Raw genomic sequence first — 19275 nt, 5'->3', positions numbered from 1 at the left:
CTTTCCAATTAAATGCCTTGATGAGTCCATGGTGAATGTCATAAATGTTCTCTTATACGCATGTCTAAATCTCTTCATTAGTGGTTTTGGAGTGAAAGGACAAGACAAAAGAGAATCGCAAGCATTTCTTTTTTAGTTTATCTTTTAAAACCTATGAAACCTATGCAAAATGGGAATTAGTGGTTTCATCAAAGCAGTTTTTTCTGTTTAGATCCTTCTATAAATGGGCGCTTTTGTAGCCTATCTGAGTGCATTTTAAATACAATTTAATAAAACAACCGAGTGCATCAACCCACCCACACACACTCTTTAAAATACAGACACACAGAGACCAACACACTCCACGATTTTGTTCAGATTGAAACCAGCGATTACAGTACAATTTTAGTGATTACGATATTGTCATTCTTGTTCCTTTTTTAGTCATGTTTTAAAACCATAAATATTTTAAGCTAATCCGTCTTAATATAGTGTCATAGTTTTGAAGAATAGTAGGCTAAGCAGTGAGAAGTCACACATGTGCTTAGCCTATTTTGTAGTTTTGTTTATTTGTTTTTATATTCTTAAAATGGTATTTACTCGTTATGTATTTGTTTGTTTGTTTGTTTATTACAATCTCAGACTTGAGCCGTTGTTTTTCCACATTTACCATTGGAGCACACACACTTTAAGTGAGAGCAGCAGCACACGGATCTGTTCTGTTCTTGCACTTCAGCGACATCTGGCGGAGGTGTCTGTCCACAGCAATACAGCTCGGCTTCGTTATATAACATCAATTAATAAACGTTTTACCTGATGGATCTGTAAGATGTATTCGATCTGCACGATACTTATTATAGTTATTTATTTAGCACAGTTACTGAACATTACAAACAAGTAGATTCAACAAGGCTTAATTTTCATTTCAAAGGTAAAAGCAGCTGTATATGTTTAGTTGATTAATAATTCAGTGGCATAAATGTATGGTGCTTACAGTTATTCATTCCATTGATCTATTTAACATATCAGATACTTTACTTAGTAAAATGTATGATGATTATGCACTAGCTGAACATCAGAAAAACGTTTACGGTTCAAAGAATCAGTAATAAATAGGCTATAAGCTGCAATGTGGGTTTCATTTGAAATACAAAAGCGAAGAAATAGGCTATAGGTCAATTACTTCAAACCCAATTCGAAAGAATGGTCACACTTCTTTCTTTAATCTGGTCTATGATATGTATGTTAGCATTCCCCAAATAAAAAGAGAAGAATGAATCATTAGTCATTGGATTTCGTGTAAAGTTGCACATGATCAGAAATAATGAAAAAAAAGGCCTACATGTAATGTTGCTTATTTAAAGAATTATAGTTCTTTTATTTGTTGTTTTTGGTGAAAATTGAAATGGTAAAAAGCTGAAAGGGATTAACCTTTTTTCACCAAATGAATATCATTTCGTGCTGTTGATTCGACTGGGGTTTCTTCTTTATTTATTTGTTTATTTTAGGAAATGCGTATTATGAACTTTACATCACATTACGATTTTAATTTCACGACAGAATTTTCTAGATCAAATTAAAACGTGTCTATTTATTTACAGTTTATGTGCATGTCGACATTCGTAATATTGTAAGACCATAATTAGCTAAAATAATTGATCAGCTAGGCTATGATTCAAACAAATATAAAAAAGTATAGATAAGCCAACAATTTTAATGCTTTATGTGCAAAAACAATTGTTTTCATCTTAGAATCAGAAATATGCCATCTATTCAACCGAAAATGGATCACGCTGGATCTATTTCATTTTTAGGAAGAACCTGCAGTCTAAAGGTTTTATTTCATGTCCCAAAATAAGTAAATGGTAAGGTTTTGTCGGATTATCTCGACACATTAAACTATTAAAGTTGCTCTGGATTATAGTTCCTCATGTTTGATGTCATTTACAGCCTTAACAATGATGTGCATGAAATAGTGCTGGCTTAAATGTTTTCACCATGAGATGCTTGTCTTTCTAGCTCTTGTCTATACAATGTAAAAAAGAATCCTGTTAAAATTACGGTAAAAAACTGGCAGCTGTGGTTGCCAGAAATGCACCGTAAAAAATACAGTAACCACGTTTCAGGCTTTATGGGATGTAATTTTGATGCCTGTATATTTTACGGTGCATTTCCGTCATTTATATTTTTAAATAATAAACTTGATATATTAACCTTCTGAAACTGTGAAAATCTTCTTTTCACTTTATAATGAATTGTTAATCACTGTAGTAATTGCAGAAGGCCACAAGAGGACATGAAGTTCATCAATAGAGACTTCCAGGAGCAATGACCAATAAACATGTAGAGACAGTGCTCAGTGTCACTCACACAAACACTAAACACCATCAGGGTAACCAGGGTTGGGAGGGTTACTTTTGAAATGTATTCCACTACAGATTACAGAATACATGCTGTAAAATGTAATTTGTAATGTATTCCGTTAGATTACTCAAAGTAAGTAACATATTCTAAATACTTTGGATTACTTCTTCAGCACTGGTAGATTTTTTCACTTGTTTTGACTATAAAAACTCTGCCAGTACAGTAAGACAAAATACACATGTTAAAAATACATTCTCTGAAAAACATAAATATCTTATGCAGTGTTGTTTCTTAAACAAGATCAATCTAATTTTTACAGGAAAACAATACAAAAATTATTATCAAGAATATGATTTTTGCCCTAATATCAAAGATCTTACTAGAAAGAAAGAAATTATGATCCAACATGAATTTTCTTGATAAAAAAATATGATCGTGCCTGGTAACGTGCATGTAAAATGGCTAGAAATAGCATTTTAGCTTAGCGTAAAGCTGACAGTTTACACAAGGTTTATTTCTATTTCTTCTGCTTCAGACTTACTTCAAACTTACTTCTCTGTCTGCTCGTATGAATGTAACACATCATAAGAAAGTGTTTCACCGCTGTTCAAATGCACTTTGGATCACATCATTTATATGTATAAATGTTTTCCATCTGAAAGGACTAAATATTAAATGAAACAAATGACAATAAAATGCAAAGTAATCTCTTCAGTAATCAAAATACTTTTTGAATGTAACTGTATTCTAATGACCAATGATTTAAATTGTAACTGTAGTGGAATACAGTTACTTATATTTTGTATTTTAAATACGTAGTTTAGGCTACAAAATTATAGATTGGAAAAAAGAAAAGATGCAATCAAAATGAAGAGTCTGAACTGAGTAATTCTGTTAAGTTTTATGCCACTGTGTCAGGATATATCAGGTGCAAAAGAAGTTTTGATATTTCAACTGCGATCAGTTTGATAATGTAGATTTGAAAACATCTGGCAAAAACACTGCAATATCAGTAAATGCATTGCTTTCGTAATGTTTTATACCTAACCCTAACTACTGTACTCATGTTATTAATAAAATCTACATGTTTCTTCAGGTGGATTGACTGAAAACAAAGTCTGGGTATCTTCTAATGATGTTTTGCAATTAAATATTACATTAAATATTATGGGGAAAACACCTATGTCTGTGACAAAAAATAACCTGTAAATAAACACTGATCAAAAAACACCTAAGGTGATCTTAATGTCGAGATGTTTAGGATGCTCATTAGTAACTAATGCAAACAAAAAACTCTGGAAAGACTGATGCTAAATTGTTTATATGGCTTTATTTTTGGAGCTCACACAGCTTTACCTTTCTGTTCAACATCGGCAAAGCTTGAAATCACATTCTGACTCATGTGGTCAACAGGTAGCAACAAATGCTCTGCATTTTTTATGAAAATATAAGCAAAATGTTTTGTACATTGTCTCCACCGGGGATAGGATAGGATAAGTTGTTAACATTGCTCTAAATATCATTAACATTTACAATAGAATCCTTTTTATTTAGAACAATTCCTGATGCTGTTTGTATTCTTAATTGTGCACAATCCTCGGGCCCGGGCCCTTGAATATGTATTCTTAAAATGGTGTGTGGTGTCTCTCTCTCTCTGTACGTTATTCGTAAATAAATCTGCATATCCTGGCAGCTTATTTACCCAAAAGCCTCATCGTCCCCTATTTACAAAAATACGTTGAACCTGCAACACAACAATGCCTGTGATAACATACATTTGCAAGTTAGTGAGCATTGACGGTGAGCATAAAGGCCCCGGTTTGTACGGGAATATTACTTGTACAAGCCCTGAGACACATCAATGCATCTCTATACTAAATTAATTATGCATAATATATTACTGAACTAAAAAGTAGCTTTACCAAACAAGAGTACCAGACTTCTCTTTTTTTATCCTGTATGCTTGTATACATACATACACACGTATGTAAAATTGCATGTATATTTTTTTTTTCGTTTTCCCCACACATGGCACAAGCGATGCATGTCCCTTGCCCCAACCCCAAATCACAAACACACCCACCCTCCCTGTTTATCTTATATATACTGTAATACTTGCTGTAGCACTCACACTCCGCAGAAACAAATATAATACTATAAAGTGAAATCTCCACATAGAAAAGCCCTCCTTGAGGGGCGGTGCCGCCGGTGGGCGGAGCCAATCACGAGGCCCAGCCCTCGGACAGGCGCATGCGTTTGACGGACGGGCTGTGTCGCTCGTCCTGAGAGGGTCTCAGCAGTCCCATGGGTGAGTGGAAGTCGGTGCGGTGCTCCTCACGGTCGCTGCCCTCGTACGAACTGCCGCAGCTGCTCAGGCTGTCGATGGGTGAGTGGCCTGCGTCTTGCCGCAGTTGACCCTGTTGAGATGCTTGTTGCTGCTGTGGTTGATGGGGCAGAGGCTGGCCGTAGCCACCCGGGGTGCCCCCGGCCCTGTCTCGGGGAGGAGAGACGGGTTCGGATTTGATGTGCAGGCTCTGATTGGATGGTAGGGAAAGGGTGGAGCTCTGACACAACTGTGTGCTGGTGCAGTTCCTGCGGGCGGGGAGGAATAACACTGTATCAAACACTGGCCTTCATTTACTTTTGGTACTTTTCAAATGCCTTTTATATATATATATATAGATTTTACTGTTTTAACCTGGTCCCAGACCTGGACTTTCCATTTTAAACTATGAAAATTCATCATAAAAATACAAACTATTGCATGTTTTGATACTCTAAACAAAGAGTATATAATAAACATCAACCATTACAATAATTATTGTGTGTAAATGGTTTATCAATTTTTCAAAATTTACAACTGTCCCGCAGGTGTCATTTCCATCACACCAAACAATTTTGGCCCTAAACAGGGTTTTTTCAAAAGTTAGTATACATGTTAATCAAGTCAACAAATGTGTCGAAACCATACGAGTTATGCACCCACCAGAGAGAGACGCTTCCCTCGTGTTCTTGTAGTTTGCTATGTGGCGTTTGTTCCGTGTTAATCCAAAACTGTGTTTTTATAACTTTAACCCCTAACCCTAACTAACCCTAGCCCCATCCCTAATCCTAACCATAGACTGTAACACCTTACACTACCCAGAGCATAAACATAACCACGATATTAGTGTTTAAAGCCCTAACGTGACATACGGAAGTAACCGACACATTTTCCGGGTTCTGAACGTGCGTTCGTAAAGCATACAGTGTGTGATTAGTTGATATATAAATTGTACGTTTCCGTACGAATGAAGTCATATGAATTGGTATGCATTCATCACCTCATAGTATTATGATGAATTCTCATGAGACAATGTTGCAACAGCATGCTTGTGATGAGACAAGTAACTTTTAAAGAAAAAGAAAAATCAAGGTAAATATCACTTGCAAGCAGATAATCTTTATTGGGCGTCATTTCCATTCAAGCTGTAATTTTGTTAAATTATGCAAAAAGTCTGAAAATATTATTTAGTTGTGTGTATTTAGGACACATTAAATGTTAGCAACGAAATAAGAGCAAGACAGCAGAGTGGCCATTTTATTAATAAATAAATAAAATAAACTTTAATTAACATTTAAATGATGATTAAAAAATAAAATCACTGTTATTTCCAGCGCATAATTCTATTTAACACAATACAGAATTTGAGATGTGCTGGAAATTACACTGTAGTGGGAAATTTCATGACTTTCAGAAAAAAATAAAAAAAATCTCTTGTAATGCATGTACATACTGTACACTGTTGGATATTGCTAGTAGGCAAATAAAAAAAATATTGAGAGTGTGAAAAATGTTTTAACGAGGCTTTCTAGAAATAATGCAAAAAGAAGAATATATACTGTGTGTGTGTGTGTGTGTGTGTGTGTGTATATGTATGTATATATATATATATATATATATATATATATATATATATATATATATATATATTACAGCTGATATTCACATTGTTGTGGGTGCACAGGTCGGTGTGCTGCTCACCCTAAATGTCCAAGACCAGAATGCTGCATGTTTTGTTGCCAGCCGGTCATTGAACCCAGATGAAGAGAAGCAGAGCTGTTAAAACCTGACAAAGAGGACAGGTCTCCACTGCTGAGAGAATATTCTAAAACAAGAGAGAAAAGTCTCAATTCAACACACTGTATGAATTCAATGATGTATTGTATCTACTGAGATGCTCAAAAAAATACTGTCAATGGCGCCACCTTGTGGTGCAATTTAAACTTTACAAACTGCTCAGATAAAGCCAGAGGACTGACCAAAACTATTAATGAGTCTAAATAAATTATGTACATAAAAAAAAAAAAAACATGCTACTGTTTAACAGAACTGTACTAACAGTTTTAAAATATGCATAATAATAATAATAATTAGATTTAATTATTAAAATTAAAAACGTAATCAATCAAGAGAAATAACTTCAGAGTATATTAAAAACAACATGAAAATATTTTTATAATTGTTCCTGGTTTCATGTTCTCTTTCAACACGTTTGGCCAGTTGTGTGATTAAGAATGTTGAATATTATAAATACTGATTATGTTTTACTCTCACCTGTACCGTATGAGGTAGAGAGGGCTGATGGGTAGCCACCCATACCCTGTCCCTGTCCTGGCAGAGTGGGCGTGGCTACAGACACCACTGGGGTGCTCAAGGACTGTGCTGACTGGGAGTTGTTTATTCTCTGGTTCTGTATGGCAAAAAAAAAAATACATTAAAAAAAAATATGATATTCAAAACAGTCAACATATCAAAATCGTTGGATGAAAAGTAAATGTGAGGGTGGTATCATAAATGTTCCATATAACTGCTTAATAGATGATGTGACATCAATAATGGGTAATTACCTCTCCACACAGCAATCATTTAACATCCAACCATATCTGCTAAAGGTCTCTCTGTTGCTATGGGAACTGCTGAAGCAGTCCCCTTGGCAACAGACGAATGTATAGCAAAATATTGGTGAATTTAAACTTTATGCTTCTGTTTATCTCTCTGTCTTTTTTTTTTTTGTTCATATTTTTCAGTATTTCATTACATTTTTGCCAGAAGTTTGAATGATAATACTTACCAGAAGAATGTCGACATCCTCAGACTGGCGAGCAATTAAAAAGAATGGAATTCTAATTAGTGTGATTAAGACTAAAGAAAGCTCTTCAAATCTGTCTTAGGTCATGATTTATTTTTCATGGCTCTTTTGACCTTTATGCTTATTATAATAAAAATGAATTACTACAAAGGCAATAAAACCGTTTTTTTCAGATGTTTAAAAATGATGTAAAAAATGGGGTCTGGGTAGCTCAGCGAGTATTGATGCTAACTACCACCCCTGGAGTCACGAGTTCGAATCCAGGGTGTGCTGAGTGACTCCAGCCAGGTCTCCTAAGCAACCAAATTAGCCCAGTTGCTAGGGAGGGTAGAGTCACATGGGTCCTCGTGGTCACGGTTAGTGGTTCTCGCTCTCAATGGGGTGCATGGTAAGTTGTGCGTGGATCGCAGAGAGTAGCATGAGCCTCCACATGCTGTGAGTCTCCGCGTTGTCATGCACGACGAGCCATGTGATGAGATGTGCGGACTGACTGTCTCAGAAGTGGAGGCAACTGAGACTTGTCCTCCACCACCCGGATTGAGGTGAGTAACCGCACCACCATGAGGACCTACTAAGTAGTGGGAATTGGGCATTCCAAATTGGGGATAAAAAAATAAAATTAATAAAAAATAAAATTCTGTAAAACAATTAAGCATTATGTATAAAAACTTTGTAATTTATATTAGTACTTTTTTCTATGTCCAAAATGGGATTTAAAAAAAACATACAGACAAACTCAGAAGAGAAACATCTAGACATTAAATGAGAATTGGAAAATGTGCATAATTATCATAAAAACAATATCCCAATGTAAAGAAATAAAATAAAAAATTATTAATGGTCCTAAAAATAAGTCTAATTGTTATCACTAATTTTTCTTTTGATTTTGGGGTGAAATGTGAGCTGGAAACGTTTTTAAAGGGCGTCATGAAATTCACCATCACACTTAACCCAAACCACAGACAGTAGATGTATGGGTATTACTGACTTTATGCCATGAACTTACGATGGAGGGCATGGTGTTCTTTGAGCCGGGGGGGATCAGCACTCGGAGGTCAGGTTTACGGTTGCTCATGTTCATGGTCATGGGTGGAGGAGACTTGGTCTGCATGTTCTTACTCATGCTCCCCGGAGAGACCAGCAGACCAGGGGAGTTGCGGTGGTTCCCGTACCCATTTCCTGTGGGACAATGGAAGATGAGAAAGGACACGTCAATCTAACACTCGGGATCGTATATCAAAGATTTAAAAACAAGCAGGTTGATCAATTATCTTGTTTTAAACCATGCCTGTGCAATCCCACATTTCAAAAATAAATATAGAATTATTAAAACATTAATGGAGATTTATTTGATTACTTTGAGGAAAATTAAACTTTGTCCCAAAAAAAAAAAAAAAAAAAACATTAATGAAAACCGGTATGTCTGCAGCCATATTTTTTGAGAAATATTTATTATAACATTTATTCAAAAATTAGTATGAAGAATGTTTATGGTGTTCTAAAATAGATAACATTGTAAATAAAAATAAAATCAAAAATAATTAAAATCAAATCAAATAAAAGATAAAATAAAAGAATTTAAAAAAATAGTTTTTGGACATTTTTGTGGATCTAATAGCTCATAATTTTGTAAAACCTTTCTAAAATTTACTAAACTTCATATGTCACAAATTGTCCATGGCATGTTCCTAATTTAAATAAAAAAGTATTCATTTATTCAAGATATTTATTTTTCACATCCTCTCTAACAAGTTAGCTATGATGGTTATGTGGTCATTTTGAGGAAGCAGTCACAAATTTTTACAACCTGTCACAGCAATACCACAGTAAAACTACACAGTAATGATTGAAAAAAATGATACAATTTTGTACATTATGGAAGAATAATGATAAAAAGCTGTTGAAAGTATTTTTATTTTCCTGAACATTTTCTTTTAGACTTTTTTTTATCTTGTTTGTAACAGTTAGTGTACAGTCACTGTTGTTTTGAAATATTTTCTCCTAAATGCTTATCAGTTGTTAATCGCCAGACTTCAAAAGACAAAACAGACTTTAACAGACATAACAGTATCTTTCTACCAGCAACATTTTCATTTAAAAGTTGAGTTATGACTCACCAAAACAGTGATGGTGTTGACAGCCAATGTGTTTAAATCCCACCATATCACAATGTGCAAGATAGACTTTTTTTTTTTTTTTTTTTTAAACTCTTTTATGCATGCTTTGACTTTGGCACTTTTCCAATCTTTTTCATGAATGAACTGTCTTCATATGGCTTGAAAATATGACCGGTAGATAATTTAGACTTTTTAAAGACCTTTTGTGGTGCAATCCAGCCTCAAATCTTGACGTTCTGTGAATGTATCGTGCTATCTTTCCTTTCACCTAGCTTAGGTGTTGAAGGCTTCATCATATTAGAATTCACCATAGGATGTTTTGATGAAACAGTTCTCTACATATACTATTTAAGACCCTACACCGCAACATCCTACAGCGGTGTGCTGGGTAAATATCCGGGGAGGAACTAGCCAAGCAAAGGGAAGCTTTGAATCAAACCAAGTGGCTCCGTCTGTATACTGAGACTGCAAACATACACATATGGTAAATATACATCGCTCTCACCAGCACTGGTGCCCAATCCGCTGCCGAGGTCTGGACCCATGAGGCCACCTGAGGATAAGACAGAGCAGACGTTAAACAAGACTGACATTGCAAACACGTATGCCACGCCTGACTGCCGCCTCCTTCCTGTGTCCAGACAGACCGTTCGACATTCGAGAGCTCACCTCATTGCCTGATGATATATCCATGAAAGCCAGTGTGAAAAAAAACGTCTGTAAGTCTATCCGTCACCACAAACCTATGAAGAAGCGCCAGCGTCCAAGAAAAACCTTTCAAAGTCTGTGCGTGGTTTCAGACATCGCTGTCCCTGCCAAGAATCATATTTAGTTTTGCTCCTGTAATACGAAGCAAATTGTACCAGGAGGGCCAAAGATAATGACAGGACAGGCACTGCGGTTGGCCGGACTCGACCAGAGCCCAAAATAGATCTTTTAGACAATAATAAAAAGCCACAGAGGGATTAAACTTCCCACACGAATATCGCCACAGACTGTCTCTTTCTACCACCATGCCCATTTTTCTTCATGTTGCTTCCTCTTTCTGACTCTGTATATACTCTGTATGTACACTATGGGCACTTCTGTATTCTTCAACTTTGGGCACTTTTAGCACTGTGAACGTCTATAAAGTAAAGTCTTCTTAAAACATTCTTCACACTCTCAATCATTTTTTACATGTATGAACATGCATCACAGGACATTTACGTCATAAAAATTCCAACCACAGTGTCATTTCCATTACATCTCGAGTTCTGTATTGTGTTTAATACTGTATTATTCCATGGTGATTGTGACAGAAATGACATTTTTTATATTTTTGAAATATATTTATGACTGGTTTGTAAAGCTAATTTCATAGCTAACATTTTATGTATCCTAAATACACACAATTAAATAATATTTTTACACTTTTATTATAGTTTGGAAAAATTACAGACTGATCGGAAATGAGGCCCAATAAAAATAGTCTGCTCACAAGTGATATTTACCCTGAATTTTCTTTGCTTTCTTCAAATATCACATATTTTATCTCAAGCATGCTTTTCACTGACACTTGGTTAACAAGTTTCAACTTGAAAAACATCATTATGGGCAAATTGTTTGGTGTGATGGAAATGATGGCAAAACTGTGGGACAGGCATCATTTTTTAAAAATGTATAGACATAATTTTCACACAGTAAATATTGAAGCGGTTTGTTTATTTCACTCTTTGTTTAGATTAGCATAGTTTTAAACATCTAATAATTTGGATTTTCTTAGTTTAATATTGATCGTCTATGTCTGGGACAAGGCTAAAACAATCAAATCTATTTGTAAAAGGTTTTTGAAAAATACCAAGTAACAGTTTTAATGAGACCCTCAAATAAAAAGAAGAGAAAAAAATTCGAAATCTGTCCATTTTGATGAAAATCAACCCCAACACAACTATGTGCACATTTCCGCTCCAGAGGTTGATTTTTATTAAAACTAACTACATTTGAACTTTTTTTTGTTTTTGTTATATAATGGTCACTTTAAAAGTGTCCTGGAAAATGTTTATCTTGCCATCATTATCTATTTTTGGGACGTTTCAAATGCCATTTATGTATAGATTTTATCGTTTTACCTTTGTTTCAGACCTAGACTTTCAATCTAAAAATATGAAAATCAAAAGAAATTATCCATTTTGAAAACTATGATACTCTAAAAAAGAATGAGTGAAATTTCAGTATTTCAATATTTATCACGTGAAAATTATATAGCAGTTTTTACATAAATTATGACTGTCCCAAAGTTGAGCTGTCATTTCCACGATGACCAACAATTTTGCCCCAAAAACAGTTTTCTTATAAGAGCACAAATGAGTTTAAATAGTAAAAAGTAAATATCACAATTGTATTTTCATGAGTAATTTCCAAACAAGCTATAATTTTGTCAAATTATAAAAGTGTGAAAATATCATTTAATTGTGTGTATTTAGGATATATAAAATGCTAGCTATGGAATTAGCCTTAACAAAGAGAATTCTGTTGTTTTTGGTTTGCTTCTCTGAACCATAAAGGAATGGAATTTCCACTATAGTGTGAACGGTGATTCGAGAAGAAGTGGAATTGACAGTTGATATTTCAACTCATTCATGCTCTGACACTGGTGTCTCCTTGGTAAACAAGTATGCTAACTTTTGAGAAAACGTTTTTAGGGGCAAAATGGCTGGTCATGGAAATAGTCGTCGTAATTCATGTAAAAACTACTATATAATTTTCACACAATAAATATTAAAATGGTTTATTTCAGTCATTCTTTTTAGATGATCATAGTTTTAAAAATGAAATAATTTTTTAATGACAAAATTTTCAAGATCATGACAGTTCAGGATAACCCTGCCAAAAATGACAGAATTCTCTTGTTATGCATGTAAATTTCCAACATATTATTAGACAAATTTCAACACTGAAAAACAAAGTAAATAAACTAGTGAGTTTGTAAAGTGTGTTTTAGGGGAGCTTAGTTTCTTAAAGTCCACAAAGCCAAAAGTGCCCATACTGTAGTCTAAGAAGCATCCATATGTGTGCGCCCAGAGTACGGATGATGTGTTTTGCTAAATCCCAAGCTTGACCACTTCCCTCTCGATGAAACCCTGACCACAAACGGAGACTTTTCAAAGTCTGAATGGGAGTTAAAAGAAAAAAATTGTCATCTTTATTTGCCCGTTGAAATCTGGGAGTTCCTTTACAAGCAGCCAAAACTCCCATCGAGACAGACACTTTTTTTTCTTCGGCTCTGGGACAACCTCAAAAGTTCTGCTGAGTACACAGTGTTTATATTGTAGGCACAGCTGAATAAGGCTGAAAAAAATATTTGAGCGTATGCAATGATCTGTATGTGGTGTTTGAATGCATGTGAGGTGTGTTTTCATACTGTAGGTGGTCCTCTGAGGAGCTGCTCTCTAATGATGTCAGTGAAGTGTGTAAATGAACATTATTTCAAAATGCCCTCCATTCTGGACTCCCTGACAAACTGGAGAGCCAGGTGCGGGGTCTGTACCTGTGTTGCCAGCACTCGGGGGCCGGTGAGTCACTCCAGGGGACATGCTGTTCCTCTGGAGAGAAGGGTGGGCCAGCGGCAGCAGGTTGGGGTTGCCCAGCGACGCTCCCGGGTGGCTGTAGATCAGACTGTTGGGGTTGCTCGCAGGGATTGAGACAGGCATGTCATAATTGGAGGGGGGGATGGCCTATAAAACAAAACAAAAATGGAAATTATTCAACCTTTTAACATAAGATTTTTTTGCAATCACTTTAAAAAAACAAAACAGGTTACACAAGCTTATACACAAGGAGATCAAACTGTTTTTTAGAACATGGTAGATGGTTTGTTGCTGGTCAAGGTGGTCTACCACAGGGGTTTTCAAACTGCAGTACGGGGACCCAGAGGGGGTCACAAGGGGGTGCTAGAAGGTCCACCAAAATATCAGTGAAAAAAAGAGTAAAATGTATAAAAATGAAGAAATAGAGAGTAGTTAACATTTACCAAATTTGATATTATTACGGTTTAATTCTTCTTTCTGAAGTCTGTTCAGAAATCATGAGATTAACTGCAATTATTGTATTGACAGCCTAATCCTTAACAGAAAGAAATTAAATCTAAATCTATCTATCTATCTATCTATCTATCTATCTGGATGGATTTATGGATGGATGGATACTTGGTTTCACTTACACACAATCTCTGCCTGCTGATCATCAGGTCAATATCTTCAGTGATTTTGCGATACTTGTCTTCAGACTCTGGACTGTGTCCGGAATCTTCAGCATCAATATCAGGGCTGTCACAGCCGTTTAGACCCTTTTTCCTTAGAGTCTGAAAGAAAGACACATTTTCAACACAGTCAACAAATACTGTGAAAAAAAAAGCATACTTTTATAATTTTCAGCAAATAGAGTAATGTCTCCACCGATGAAAGCGGGAAATGCAAGTCTCCTTAACACTGAGGAGCAATTTCCTGTTTGACCACAAGAGGGCTATATTTAAAAACAAATTAGCTTGCCATGCTTCTTTGAATCCCCAGAAGACCATTAATAATTTGATGTGAGTCCTTTAATACTCTAATTTGAGAAAACAAACACCTAAACGGAATAAAACTGTACTAATTACTGAGCCGTTACTATGAACAAACCCCTAAGTATTACTCTAAACTTCTTGTCCCGCATTGTTTTTGCTACAAACATGAATGATGCCTCAAATTGTGTGGTTTGTTGAGGAGAGGTGCACTATTATGTTTCTAAGCAATTAGACTTACGATTTTCACATTTTAGACTAGCTTAAACAGCTAAAACCAGCAAAGAATGGTTTAAGCTGGTTTTTTTTCCTAAAGCAGCTTAGAGGAGAAAAGTGGAGTTCAGCCATGTTTTGTGGGTCACACTTAAAAACCCCTAACCTAAAGTGACAGAGAGGCATTTGGCTTGGCTTATCTTTCTGCTGGGTCTCAGCACTTTGCTCACCGGCACACTGCCACATCACTGGGCCACAGCAATTCCACTCATTCAAGACATGTCCACCTGTCAGGGCTTTTGCACCTGTCCAACAAATCTTCTTGGCTCAAAAGGAGGGGGACGGACCGGGGAAATAGCCAATCACGGCCCCAAACCCCAGGGATGGCCGTAGAAGGCTATTTTTTGCCCCAGTGCCACCCAGCAGTGGCCCACCAACCCTACACCAAACCTCTGCCCCACCCCCATCGCACCTTCTGTGGATCACTGACACCTCTAACTCACAGTCTGGTTTGCATCGGTGCTTTAGCAAATTTTAGCGTTTTAATCGCCAAAGTCTGACATCAGCAGACTAAACATTCAGACCGGCATAGGCTGCTCCAGCCCAACAAGGGGTGGGCAGTGTTCAGGCAAGCATTCCTAAACTGTTCATCACACCAAAGATAGGCCAAATGACAGAGGGGAGAGCTGGTCAGAACCCATAAGGAAGTAAAATCACCAATGAGTTCTCTTTAATACCTCAGTTGATTTTCTTAGGCTGTGGTTCGCAACTATTTTTGCTTCAGGACCCATATTTTACATTGGACATCAAGTCCAACACAGTTCCAAAACTGTTTATTATGCAAAAGTAAAAAAAAAATATAAAAAAAAAAGGCCTTAAATCAAAAATGTATTTACAAAAATGTATTCATTTTACAATAAGCTGCATAGGCCAAAAATCACATAAAAATATTAACGTCATAAGATGCATAGTAAAATTGACAATTTTGTAAATGCATTATCAACAGTAGATGTTATCCACCTGCCTAACACATTGAACAAACACTGGGCCAAACACTGTATTAGAATTAGCCACATTACTAAATGATGGCGGGTGCTCCCCACCTCTCCAGACTTCTGATGCCCCGGCCCTGACTGACAGTGAAATAAACAAAAAATCCCCCCCCCCAAACAAACAAGTGCCCCACCAAAGATTGCATCCTAGTACCCAGTCCCGGTCCAACCCCATTTGGCACCATAGGCGAGACCCTCAAGTCACCCCCCTGACCCACGCCAGATAAAAATTCTTAGAGAGTTATGTATTCATTTTTACACAAAAAAAGTGCAAATGAAAACATAATTAAATACATCACACGTGGGTTTTAACTGAATCTAGCAAAACATTAATAAAAACAATGTTGGGAAGAAACATGTTATGGCTTCTTAATATGAGATATGGGTATCACCATATATAGAAATAAACGTAATGCAAAGTGCACGTAAATCAAACCAAGTGGTCTAAGATGTTAAAAAAAAAAAAAGAAAAAAAAGAAGAAGAAAGCAAAAAAAGATTCTAGCTATTCACATTGTACAGTATGTTTCACAGCAGGAGTTTTTGAAGGATTTCGTCATTACTGGGGAGTGTTGGGTCCATCAAGTACACAATCTATTGTACCATGAGGTTGTAGGGGGGTCTGGGGGCATGCTCCCCGGGAGATAAAAAAATAAAAATGTTTTTATAATTTATTTATTTATATTATTATTTATTTTTGCAAAAACAGCACCAAAGCATTAATTTCTGGTGATTTTAGGAGTATAATTTGAACATTTTCTTTAGTAGCCTACATATATTGTGTAGCATTAATGAAACTATGGACTAAACATACTGACACCTTTTCACATTACACAGCACAAGATGAAGTCTATCAAAGTTATCTTTCTCAAAATCCTGCTGTGGCAGTATCATGGTACAGTGATGGTACAATATGGTATTTCTATAATATATCATGGTATTTATATGGTAGGCTACTCCAAGGAACATGTCCAATAAACATGGTATTGGCTTGGTAATGTTTGGTACTTTTAAGTTCTTTCATGTAATGTTAGTATTTTAATACACTTTTATTTAGAAAATGTCTTCTCCAGCAGTATAAATCGCTCACAGGCCCCGCACTCGTGAGTCTATGGCCATGTCTCTCAGTGTTTTTGCCAAACACAGATATAACAGAAACAGTAGTAGTATGGTAGTAAGGCATTAAGTACACAGTCTATATGTTCCGTGGGGGGCGCCACAACACGTTATCGGAAATATCCTTATCGGTTGTTCGACACAGACTGGACACATGCTAAAATTGGCTAGGTAGATCGGCGCCCCCTAAGCGATGCCGCCCTAGGCGGTCGCCTATGTTGCCTAATGGGTTGACCGGCCCTGCTAGTACTGGCCCTCTTAAGCTGGTATGACAAGCTGGTTTGTTGCTCATCCAAGATGGTCTGCCAAGTGCCAACTTGGACCAGCTAAACTGCTTGATCCACCTAGAAACCATGTTTCAAAACACAGCTACCATCTTAAGATGGATTTTCCAGCAGCATAGAGGAGAACAGATGAAAGGAAAGACAGTCATCAGGACCTCCTTTAACTCTATGGAGGCTTGCTCCTAATTAAACCAGCGCTGAATCTCTCTCCCAAATGGCAAAGGCAGCCTCAGTCTGTCCGTATGTAGACACAGCGTCCTATATAACGGCAGTCAGTAACCTTCAGTTTAGAAATTATGTTGTACGTGCCGTAGCAGGTGGTAACGCGTGGAGACAGCTGAGCCTGCAGGCTGATGTCTTTCTGGCTGGCAGCTGACGGACTGAGTGACTGAGTACGTCACCTTGTACTCAACCCTGAAGTCCACATTGGTGGTCTCCATCCACCTCAAACTGAGCTCATTAAGATCCACCGCATCAGGAGACACTTTAAACAAGGGCAACGTTTGAGAAGTGGGAGTCAATCCTCAGCACATGGAAAATTTTACTGCTGGTAGGTTGCTCACAGTGTTGCGGAGTAGCTAACTACATGTAACGATGCTACTAACTTAACTACATTTTTTCAGTAGCCTTTTCAGTAACAAACTGCTTTTTCCAGCAAGTAGCGGTGTAGCGTGACCAAATGCTACATAATGTTTTGACCAGATTATAACTAATAGTCTTCTATATTGCATAGAAGCCAACCTTCTACTGGCAAAACGTTTGATGAACTTAAAGCGTATTCTGGCTGCTGCTCAGAATCAGGCAGCATCTTTCTTCTTTTTCTTCTTTTGTAATGGCAGATCACGAACTAAAATAGTGCATTACCGCCATCTACTGGCAGCTTTGTACAGCTCCCTTGGATAAGAAGAGACAGTCTGATGGTTATTTAAAGCAAGCAACCACAGTTTGTTTACTTTTACAAGACGTACAGAGGCGGGTAAATGTGAAATTGATAAAAGAACACCATTTTATTTTATGGAAAAAAAAAAACCCATTTCAGACACTGTTAGTAGACAACACAGCAGCATATTTACCTTTTAAATTAAATAACTTATTATTGCACTTTGAGGGATTTATTTTCTGTTCTGAATAAGATTTTTTTTCCGTTTCACATTATCTGTGTGTTATTGGGAGCAGCGAGAAAAATAATTCCTATCATGCACATTTTCTCCATTTCTTAGCATTTAATTAACTATTATTTTCATGTAAAATAATTAAAATTACTGGTAAAAGAATTAATTTATTATGGCATGTATTATTACGCGACAATCTATTATAGGGTGACCATACGTCCTCTTTTTCGGACCTGAAAAAAGCGTCCGGACGGAATCTCAAAATTGCCTCTAAATGTCCAGGAGATTTAAAGCAACTTCTTTATGTGACCTGTAAAGCTGGAACTTGTGCGTCAATGGCAAAAAAGTCAAAATACAATGAACATGAAAACAGGTGATGGGAGAAACAAGTCCTGAGCTTCTATTCACATATTATCCATACTCAATATTATGTGACAAGCACAAAACACCAGCCCAAGGAGATAAAAATGTGATCTTTAGGGAAGAAGGCTACACCTGGGACAGCAGGAGGACTGAAAAGTGTGAAGTATAGTATAAATATTTTTTTTTAATGCCAACTGATCTTTTCAGATTTTATTTTATGTTGTTGTATTTTATTTTATAGCCATTATTAACTGTATTAATATAACTATTCATTAAATGTACTAAATGTATTTAATTAATACATTTATTAATTAATAGATGTTATTAGTGTAAATGTTATTATTAATAGTAGTGGTCTGATAGTAACATTGTAGCAAGCTACTTTTTGAAAGTAACTTGTAATGTAGCTAACTACTTTTTCAAAAGGAGAAGCTTGACTGTAGCTTGATTACTTCAAATTATGAGTAGCTTGTAGCTTGTCAAACTACAGTTTCAAAGAGCTTCACCAACACTGGTTGCTCAGGATGTTGTTCGTAGCTCAGGAGACTTAATGGAGTTTTCAATTATGCTTCATTTAAATCTGTCTTAGATTTTTCTCCTAAAATACCTTAGGAAAAAAAATAAATAAATAAAACGAAACAAATGAGACAATTGTTGAAGTAGAGGAAGAGTCTATTGCTCAGAGGTTGCTCTAATATTGCTCAGGAGGCTTAATGGAGTTCTCATTAACTGTAATTATCTATTTTGAAAAACAAACAATGAGACAACTGTTGACATTTAGTACGTGTGTATTGCTCAGAGGTTGCTCTTTCATGACTCATGAGACTTAATGGAGCTCTCAGTTATGTTTCATTTAGGTCTCAACTTTGTCTCAGATGTTTTTTCTCAAATGCCTTAAAATAAAAAAGAAATAAAAATGAACACAAATGAGACAATTGTTGACAAGAGTACAGAGTTATACATTTAATATGGGTAGCATTGCTCAGATTATTTGGTTTTAGAAGA

The 19275-nt window shown here is 36.2% G+C and overlaps 1 protein-coding gene across 6 annotated transcripts in view; it reads right to left on the bottom strand.

Annotated features, from left to right (window-relative positions):
• Nucleotides 1-3654: 3654 nt before the first annotated feature.
• Nucleotides 3655-19275, bottom strand: part of mef2ca (myocyte enhancer factor 2ca) — a 54073-nt gene continuing 38452 nt past the window's right edge. For 4 of the 6 annotated variants that reach the window (XM_051683867.1, XM_051683869.1, XM_051683870.1 and 1 more), the window contains 8 exons: nucleotides 13794-13934; nucleotides 13122-13308; nucleotides 10098-10145; nucleotides 8482-8654; nucleotides 7458-7481; nucleotides 6941-7076; nucleotides 6368-6491; nucleotides 3655-4935 (listed from right to left, as the gene is read on the bottom strand). In XM_051683867.1, coding sequence (XP_051539827.1) covers nucleotides 4566-4935; nucleotides 6368-6491; nucleotides 6941-7076; nucleotides 7458-7481; nucleotides 8482-8654; nucleotides 10098-10145; nucleotides 13122-13308; nucleotides 13794-13934 — 1203 coding nt within the window. In that variant the 3' untranslated portion in view covers nucleotides 3655-4565. Of the gene's footprint in view, nucleotides 4936-6363; nucleotides 6492-6940; nucleotides 7077-7457; nucleotides 7482-8481; nucleotides 8655-10097; nucleotides 10146-13121; nucleotides 13309-13793; nucleotides 13935-19275 lie in introns of those variants that run through there. The other 2 variants (XM_051683868.1, XM_051683872.1) reach the window with 2 other exon arrangements.

The sequence above is a fragment of the Myxocyprinus asiaticus genome, chromosome 42, assembly GCF_019703515.2.
Source record: "Myxocyprinus asiaticus isolate MX2 ecotype Aquarium Trade chromosome 42, UBuf_Myxa_2, whole genome shotgun sequence".
Classification (NCBI taxonomy): domain Eukaryota; kingdom Metazoa; phylum Chordata; class Actinopteri; order Cypriniformes; family Catostomidae; genus Myxocyprinus; species Myxocyprinus asiaticus.
Note: the sequence above shows the minus strand (reverse complement) of the source record. Positions and strands in the feature narration are given on the sequence as shown.